The following is a 9,744-nucleotide window of genomic DNA, read 5'->3' on the forward strand; positions in this document are numbered from 1 at the left end:
TATTTAAAGAAATAAATGGTACTATCAGGCCCCATTGATAGAATAACATTACCATACCTGAGTCTCTAACTAAAAAAAATTAATAATTCACGCTTTATTTCAAATTATCAATAAGTACATTCAAATAAATGGCATTAGCACTTAAAATAAATGGCACAACATATGGTAATGTAACAAACCTCTGTATGCTAGCTAGCATGGCAAATAAATCTCATCTATTTTAACTGTATATAATTATTTGATTTATTCAATATCAAAATTAAAAAAATAAATAAAATTAAAATATATTAATATTTTCTTTTTATTACGAGAAAATTAGTTTACATTGTTTAATAAGTTTATCCTTAAATACTTATTATGATGTAAAAAAAAAATTTACTATACAATTATAAAAACTAATAAAATTTGAGTTTTTTCTTTTTAACCATTTTATCTAAAATTAATAAATTTTGTATTTTATTTTTTTAAAAAACAGTATTTGCTGTGCAAAAAAGCTAACAAACCACGGTGAAAAACTTGTTGGAAAAAATTGTGACACAGCTCAAGAAAATCTAAGAATATCATCAAATCTAGTTAAAGATATGTGTTTGTTAATTTGATACTAATCCCAAAACAACGATATCTAATATTAATCTTATCTCTATCTTCAATTCTCTTCAAAAATTTCGTAACTGTTGCTTTTCTTTGTGTCCATAAATCATTATAGAAACCCGAATGGTAAGTTTTGCAAAACCCACTTTCACATTTCACCAACCCAAGAACAAGAAAAGGACAAACAACCAGTCAATCATCAGATACAGAGGAGCAGTGAACTTTCCTTAACTACCATTCAAGAGCCAAGTCATAGTAGCTGTTTTTCTTTTCGTTCGTACAATTGGATATTCTCTTTATATCGCTTTCATGGCTCAAGAAGAAGCCAAAGATACAAAACCATCATCGACTGAGGAGCCAAACCCATCAAGGGAAACTCAGATGGCTAGAAGTTCAACCTCATTATCTGTTCCTTCACCTTCATGGTTCACTCCTAAAAGGTACGTCTTTTACGCTTTGCTTTAATTCTTAAAGCATCAATTTTGGTTTCTGTTTCTGGGTTGCTGGGGCTTTTCAAGATTTGAAACTGGAGTTGGAATTTATATTGTTATTATGATTTTATTTAATTTGGTTGTTAGCATTGTGTATTTGAGACTTTGTAAGTGATTGAGGTTTTTGTTGTTGGAAATGTTTTGGATTGTCGATTGGATTAGATGATTCTTTAATTTAGGTGAAGCCAACGTGAAAACTATTGTACCTAATGTTAATTTTCTAACTTTGTAAAGAAATAATGAGGAAAAATAGTAGCAAATGTACAATTTCAATTCAACATTTTGTTCATTTTTTTTTACAGGAAGGAGTTAGTAAAACCCTAATAGGACTATTGATGGCCTTTTTATTTATTTATTTATTTATTTTTGAAAAAGTCTCTTGGCCTAGTTATTCATGATAGAAAAACTTTTAGATATCCTAATTTTGTATCTTCTGGCTGGAATTGAGAAAATTTTGAGTTAAGATTGTTTATGCCTTTAGTACGGATTTGCAAATTTTATGGTCCATGTGTGAAGTTTGTTGCTAAATAGGTCCATACTGAGCTCTGTAACACTCTGTTTTCAGGCTGCTAGTTATTTTCTGTATCATCAACTTGATAAATTATGTGGATAGAGGAGCAATAGCTAGCAATGGCGTCAATGGGAGTCGGAGAACTTGCACAAAAGGTGGTACATGCACATCTGGTAGCGGAATACAGTAAGACTTACTTGAAGGCATTTATTTGAACATCGAAAGCTTTCTTTGCCGGCATTTAATATTAGGCTAGTGGCAATTTTTTTGTGGTTCCTTTTGTTAATGTGACGGTGGATGTAACAACCTTGGCTTTCTGTTGGCCTTGTAGTTGATCTAAACCACTTGGTTACAGAATAAAGATTTGTTAATGCCCTGTAATGGACTTAAGCCATTTATTTGGGATAACATTGTCAGAACTCAGAAATGGACCTAAATCACTTGGTCCAAACTATGGTCTTCGTTACTTTAGTGGCTAATGGTTGGTCTTTAAATCTCTTTTCTTCCATCACATTAGATTGAATGGGTTTTATAGTGAGACTGTGGGAGTCTAAAATCTCATATTTCTAGTTTAAATGTAAAACTTATTTTTTCTCTCTCATATCACCTCTCATGCATAAGCTTGTTGGGCTTGAATACATGGACATGCATTTAATTAAAAAGAATGAGGGTATGTAGGATTCAACCTTTTCCCATTCAATCAAAGAAGCTCCAAGTTTCCTGTGAAAAACCAGTCTAGTTGGGAGACCAAGAATAGTTTTATATCTCTAAATCTCTAAAAATATGGAAGTAGAAAGTAGTGCATTTGTGAGAGAATACATACATTTGGCAAAATTTGTTTCCTTATGGGGAACCTGAAAAATGTGAAGACAGAGAAACCTGCTTCTGAATCAGTTTTGTCCACTGCCACTGTTAAGTAACTGAGTTTGGAAACTTGCAAAATACAATAGATATTTTTTATTTGGAAAAACTTTTAAATTGTATTTTTCATGTTTCCTGCTCCGATTAGTTCTGCTTATTCTTAACGGATATGGAATGTTTTGTCATTATATTCTCCTATAAACTTCTGCTCACCAACTTGGGCACTGATGACACTTACTGTTTGCACAACTCAAATGCATTTTTTTTACTGAAATTTGGATCCTTGTGTACAGGGGGGACTTCAATTTAAACAATTTTGAAGATGGAGTATTATCATCTGCTTTCATGGTTGGACTTCTTGTGGCTTCTCCAATATTTGCATCACTAGCTAAGAGGTAATGAATTTCAGGTGCTTTTTGCTGTCTAATGATGGTTTGTTGTTCTCAGAAAATTAGGGACTTGGTTTAAAGTTAAATCCCAAAATTATTATGTAGTGGAGATTGATGGAGGAGAAATTTTTGCTAACTTTTTTGGAACAAAACTATGGTGAATGATAGAAACACCTGAAAAAAAAAAATCAAATGAATGGTGATTCTCGTGGGATCATGATCCTTGTGTAAAATGTACTGGAGGATGGGATGTTGCTTTTTGTTTGATGATGGCAGTGGATAGCCATGATTAACCAGAACTGCTCGAAACTTTTGTTTTGCAAGCAAATTTAATTAAATTAATTCTAAGAATTAGGTGAATGGTATTCCTTGTGTCATGCTCATAAGCATCAATGCCAACTGAGCCTCTGTTTACAGTGATTTCAAGATCAGTGTGAGATGTTAACATTATGATGGATTTCAATTGCAGAAGAATTTTGGTATGTTTTGTCTGTATATGATGTGACATGCAAGTGTTCCAATGCAAAAATTATCCTTCTACTGTCTCCCTAAAATCCACTTACACATAATGCACGCAATGTCAAGTTCAATTGGACATGCTGCCTATTTAGCATTTTGCGCATTAAAAATTCTCTCCAAGTTTGTTGAAAGTCCAAATATTCAATTTTTCTTGTGTCTTTGCATTGTTGTTTACAATGTAGTAATAAGAATTCAAGAAAAAATAAGTAGTTTTCCCCCTATTTTTGGTACTTGACAAAAGTTAGATCTGACTTGCTGTCATATATGTATATTGAATGAATCCTTACGGATAAATGAAATTTTGCAGCTTTAATCCATTTAGACTTATTGGAGTTGGATTATCAGTTTGGACAGTTGCTGTTGTTGGCTGTGGTTTTTCTTTTAATTTCTGGTCCATTACAATTTGCCGCATGTAAGTAGATTTCTTATCTTCTTCTCTTTGTTCATAACTTCACAGCTAAAATAAACTGTTAACACTTTTTTTGTCGTTTCTAGGTTAGTTGGTTTTGGTGAGGCTTCATTTATAAGTCTTGCAGCCCCATTTATTGATGACAATGCCCCTGTTGCTCAGGTTTTGTTTTCTTCCTTTTTGCTTTGGATGGTGTTTAAATTAGCATGCTTGGCGAGGTTTATTGGATATAAATGAAATACATCAGAGCTGCTATGTAAAATGTGTCAGCTGTTTTATCATAGGAGGCTTGAAAACCTACGCACTTTTTTTGATGGTTGATAATGATACATCAATTAATTCAGTTGGGCATATATGACTATGCTGTTTAATGGTTGCCTTTTCATAGATACTTCTTGATTTTATGAAGTGTTCTGATTATTATCTACACTATTTAAAACTTTTTGGCTATTTAGCAGCATCAAATCCTGCACAATATTACTCTACCAAGCTGATATGCTTCAAGTGTATCAGAATCTTGAATTTTGCACCATATTTTATAGGATTTGCTGATTTAAGAAATGTCAGAATGTTAATCAGCCTATATTAGAGGTTTTTTTTTTCAGTTCAATTGGATACATTATCCAGTTGGTTTGCAATAATTTCATTGCACTTATCTGGTGGTTGGTCAAGCGGAACATGGTAAAACAAAAAAATTGAAACATCCATTGAAATTGTCCCAAAATAAAGTCTAATATGTTATGCAGTGTGCACCCATGAAGCTACACCATGCAATCAGCAAACATCTCATGAATTTTTTTTCATTTACTGTCATTTGGTGTCATAGGCTACACAACAATGGAAAGATTGATTTCTGAGAGCACAAATTGATAATTCTCTCTTATTACAGAATTTATATTGCACATGAGCTCTATCTGTTGTAGGCCTAGATGTGGTCTATTGATAATGAAGCAAGGTGTGTTACCACCAAATTAGCAAGTACCTTGTTGATGAACTTGGAGAAAAATACTGATTTTAAAATACATTTGTGGAATGTTGAAATACTCGCGTTTACTTCAAACTATATTAATTTAAGCCCTTCCTAAAGATCTTAGTAGCTTTTAGACCTAACTTTATTTTATATTTGCTCCACCTTTTGCATGCACATCTTGAATTGGACTTGGTACATCATTTTTGCAATTGACTTCATGTGCTGTAAACCTGTCTCATACCTGCTTTTGTATCAGAAAACAGCGTGGCTCGCAATATTTTACATGTGTATACCTACTGGATATGCTGTTGGTTATGTGTATGGTGGATTGGTAAGTCTATTCTTTCATTTATTAATGTAGTTGATTGTTGAGGTCTTTTTTCAAATATTATCGCATCTCTATACATAGATTAGAATTGTAAGAATTGTAATTATTACTATAAAATTCCATTATGTTTTCATTCCCTTCAAAATTATTAGGATTGAATTTGCTTGGAATTCCAAATACCAATTATCTTCTCATTCCTAATAGGTTGGAGGTCATTTTAATTGGCGTTGGGCATTCTTTGGAGAGGCAATTTTGATGTTTCCATTCGTTGTTTTAGGTTACGTCATGAAGCCTTTACAGTTGAAAGGTGCGAATTGATTATATCTTTTTTTAGTTTGACCTGTGTGCATTTTCCATCCGTCTCTAACAATTTCTGATACAGGTTTTGCTCCTGCTGAATCAAAAAAAGCACTGACATCTGTAGAGAAAGCTGTCTCTGAAGATCAAGGTGCTGGGAATTATGACAATATTGCATCTTATTATTCAACAAAATCTGTGCATTTACTACTTTTCACATTATTACTTATTTGCAAATGTTCTTGTTGGGATGATGGTATCTTTTTTATTATATGCTACTTAAAAAAGCGCAAATGGACCGGGACAGATATTAGTGTGTAATTATGTGACTTATCACATCATTCTTTATTTAAGTGTTTTTGTTGGATCTTTTTTATTACCTGCTACTTAAGCTTTTCATTGCGTGAAATTATTTTCACCAGTAATGTAGACCTGTTCTCTGTTAATTTGCGTTCTTCGTAAGTAAAATGTGTTTCTTAGTTGTAAGACATTATGAATCTGATTTAAATGTTAATACAACTACAGAGATGGCAGCTGGTAATGATGGCACATTGGCTATTAAGGAAGAGTTAAATGATAAAAGCTCAAAGCAATCTTCCATGTGAGGTTACTCACCCTTATCTCATAGTATGCATTATTAAATAGTGCTTTCATCTGCCAGTATTTGTATTACCATGAAATATTACCAGCTATGTTTTTATATGCCATCTATATTGTAGGTTGTCTGCCATTTCAGTTTAGATTTGTTTATTTGTTTAGATCAGTATGTGTGTGAACACAGATGGTTGTCATATATATTTGATTTTATTGGATTTAATATTTTGCAGATCAAGATATGCATCCATTAGTTTGGATCAATTTTCGAGGTTTATGAAAGACATGAAAGCTCTTTTAGTTGAGAAGGTCTATGTTGTAAATGTTCTAGGTATTTTTTCACCCTTAGAGTTTATACAATACCATCCTTATTATTTTTTCTAGGATGATGAAATAAAAGTTTTGCAATTAAATTATGCTCCAAACTGTTCATGCCTCTGCTACTTCTATTTAGTTTATGTCCTTCATAATTAAATTACAGTCATTTAGTTTCTGGATTTACTCCCTAGTAGTTTCTTACAGAATACCTGGGATGTGAAAATGTTCCTAAGCATGCTGCTGTTGCTTTGCATCTATGTACCAAGTACCAACTTCCTGAACTGAATTTGGCCTTCTTTTTCTTAGGTTACATAGCATACAATTTTGTCATCGGTGCATACTCATATTGGGGCCCTAAGGCTGGTTATAATATCTATAACATGGTAAGATTTGACTTTGGCGTTTAGCATTTGATGCAATGATGGCAATTATTGATGCATAATCTCACACTATATGCACAGCAAAGATAATAGTTTTACGAAAATAAATTGATGCAAAAAAATAGCTTTAAGAAAAGAAGAGGCTTGGTGGAGTAGATAGGTGCCCTATGTAAATCATGTTCTTTTGGCAGACCAATGCAGATTTGATATTTGGAGGTATTACAATAGTTTGTGGAATATTTGGCACGATAGCAGGGGGTTTTATTCTGGATCGCATGACTTCCACAATCCCCAATGCTTTTAAGGTACATGCTCTCTCATATTTAAGGGAAATATTTGCATTTTGTCTATAGTTATAATTTAGACTGCAGTTTTTGATACTCCAAAAACTGAAAAGATTTTGTTATAAAGGATATAAGGGATATTTAAGATGACCACAAACATTAATAATTTATTGGGCTGATTGAAGGTGTAGACCTCAAAGTCTTATAATATTCTTATGGGTCCACTGACAATCTTCACTCTACTTTTGAGGCTCTCTCACTTATATGGAAATGGCACTGCACTGTAGCCCCTCAAAGGATTACCATATGTATTTAAGAGATTGAGAAGTTCACTATCAAAGGCTCTCTCACCTTCATGCCATTTACTGGACTGCATCACAATAAGAGAGTCATTACTTGATCTTATTGGTTTTGCAGATTTAGTCTGATGGTGTTTGTCTTAAATGAGATCAGTTGTGTTAATGTTACAAAGCACTTTCCTATAGTTTTAAATTCTTTAAAACATGAATCTGATCCTCATGAAATTGGTTGCATCTCTTAATTTCTTTTTAACTTCTTACAGCTTCTTTCAGTGGCTACATTTCTTGGAGCAATATTTTGCTTCTCTGCCTTCTGTTTTAAAAGCATGTATGTTTTCCTTGCTCTTTTCGCAATTGGCGAGCTTCTTGTCTTTGCAACTCAGGTACTTTCATTTCTTAAGCAGAAATGACCTCTTCTTAATTGCCTGCTCCATTCAGTGTTCAAATACAAGCTATTATATTCTTAATGCTTATCGATTATCGTTTGATGTATTTATCACAATATAACAAACGATGTTTGTTTGTGTAGGGCCCTGTAAATTACATATGTCTCCATTGTGTCAAACCAAGTATGAGACCGTTATCTATGGCTATTTCTACTGTTTCAATTCACTTATTTGGAGATGTGCCTTCCTCCCCCCTTGTTGGGGTCCTCCAGGTTTGCCTTCATTGCTTCAATGGCCAGGCCTTTGCCACTAGTGAAACTGTTGTTGTTTGCTAATGAAAGACTAAGATACACCCATAGGATTTGCAAGAATTTTGAAGAAAGAAGCATAACCCATTTTCTTTCTTAGAAGCCTATGCAAGGACAATTGAATTCAAATTCAGAAACATGACTATGAGATTGCTAATGAAGAAAGCACTTGTATCTTCTTAGCAGCGTGTACAAATAAACTAGATATAAAAGCATGCCAGACTGATTTTGTGATTATTTTTGAAAATATCACTTGTCTACATTATATTACCTTAGAACATTGAAAATTAAGATGTTAAGTAGTCAATATTTTGCTTGCAAATCACTCAACTTTGGAGATATCCTGCAGGACTATATCAACAATTGGAGGGAGACTGCTCTTATTCTGACAGCCATTTTGTTTATAGCAGCTGGGATATGGTTTATAGGTAATTGATTCTTAATGGCTATTTCCTATTATTTTCATCAAATAAGCTATTAGGTCAACACTTTGTGGACACAGAATTGAATTTTAGTCCTGGGCAGTGATACTCATTTAGCATGTATGAATGGGAATTCCATGATCATTCATCTACCCAACACATAGGTAGTTGGTCACTGCAAAAATGGTTTAGGAATGAATCTCCTTTTTGTTTGATTTCTTAGAGGAAAGAAGCAAATGTTTGTTCTCCCTGAGGGGACTGTCCCATGGTTAAATTTGAGATTCTGGCTTTGGAGATCTAAGGTTATGTGAAGTTATGACTGAAAAGATTTAACTTCAGGGCTACCCACTTGGTATGTAGTCCAACCATTCCCGCACGCACACACCGGAAGAGAGAGATACTATTTCAGTGATCTACATTGCAGTTAAATTGGTTGATAACGAGATAATTGATCTAATATCAACATATATACTTATATGTATTTTAGGATTAATTGCAAAATACCATACAATTGTACAGATTTCCATCGGCATACTCATAGTTATGTAATTTATGTGTGCTTGGCAGGGATATTCATGCGCAGTGTAGATAGGTTTAATGAAGAAAGTGGGCATCCAACAATTTTAACCGACAGGACAAACATGACGCCTTTACTTGAAGGTGAAGGCAAGACAGCAGGAACAACAGAAACTTCTGCAGAGCCATGAATCCTTACCAGAAGTAGTTTTTTCCCCTGCAAGCCCTTGCAAGAATTGTAAAGCTTTTTTCTTCTTCTTCTTTTCTTTTTATTTTATTTTATTTTATTTTTTTGCTTTTAAATTTCTACACATCCTATAGGTTTGAGGGTTATGTGATGCTCTCTCATGTAAATAAGCTTCGTACGAGTCCAGGAAAAACTTCAATGGTTTGAATAATTAATGCATTGGTTCAAGTAATACAGGGATCAAGGGTGGAGTTCCATGAGCTGAGCGATAACTCGTCTTCCATTTTGTTCTCACCTGCCTCTACATCCCATGATGAACCAAATTCTATATATAGTAATAACAGATCCTTTTTCAAGATTAAACCCTTCTTCCTCGTAACTTTATTCTGAAATGCAGGTCCTAATCCAATATTAATGAACAAACTTTCTCCGAGGAAAATTAAATCTTTATCATATTGATAGGGATAGCATGTCCTACAGTCAAATAATGTCAATTATGCAGTTGTAAACTTGTAATACCTTTGCTTAGTCAATGGTTAAGCTTCTACCTTATAGCGCAGGAGCAAAAAGTTCAAACTCTAAAAGCTCATTTCCCTTTAAAAATTTCTGGAAAAAAAAAAAACCCTATACGTATACTAGTATGGTGGGCTTAGCCACTGATATGGTGAGAGTAAAAGGGGAAAT

General features: G+C 33.5%; 1 protein-coding gene across 1 annotated transcript; it reads left to right on the forward strand.

The window, feature by feature from the left end:
* The first annotated feature begins 782 nt into the window (after window positions 1-782).
* On the forward strand, window positions 783-9,320 carry LOC110646470 (probable sphingolipid transporter spinster homolog 2). Its single transcript, XM_058135496.1, has 16 exons — window positions 783-1,031; window positions 1,648-1,779; window positions 2,748-2,849; window positions 3,670-3,774; window positions 3,858-3,933; window positions 4,998-5,072; window positions 5,274-5,376; window positions 5,452-5,517; window positions 5,892-5,967; window positions 6,194-6,291; window positions 6,585-6,661; window positions 6,850-6,963; window positions 7,505-7,624; window positions 7,771-7,899; window positions 8,285-8,363; window positions 8,925-9,320. Exons 1-16 carry the CDS (start codon window positions 901-903, stop codon window positions 9,062-9,064), a joined length of 1,623 nt encoding a protein of 540 aa, XP_057991479.1. The 5' UTR covers window positions 783-900; the 3' UTR covers window positions 9,065-9,320.
* The last annotated feature ends 424 nt before the right edge of the window (window positions 9,321-9,744 follow it).

This window comes from Hevea brasiliensis, chromosome 14 (genome assembly GCF_030052815.1).
Source record: "Hevea brasiliensis isolate MT/VB/25A 57/8 chromosome 14, ASM3005281v1, whole genome shotgun sequence".
Taxonomy (NCBI): domain Eukaryota; kingdom Viridiplantae; phylum Streptophyta; class Magnoliopsida; order Malpighiales; family Euphorbiaceae; genus Hevea; species Hevea brasiliensis.

Bases quoted from the DNA above. Each gene is read 5' to 3' on its own strand.
- LOC110646470 (XM_058135496.1), top strand. From the start codon at position 901: ATGGCTCAAGAAGAAGCCAAAGATACAAAACCATCATCGACTGAGGAG. The intron at 3,775-3,857 runs GTAAGTAGATTT...TGTCGTTTCTAG, and splicing joins TCCATTACAATTTGCCGCAT to GTTAGTTGGTTTTGGTGAGG. The intron at 8,364-8,924 runs GTAATTGATTCT...TGTGCTTGGCAG, and splicing joins AGCTGGGATATGGTTTATAG to GGATATTCATGCGCAGTGTA.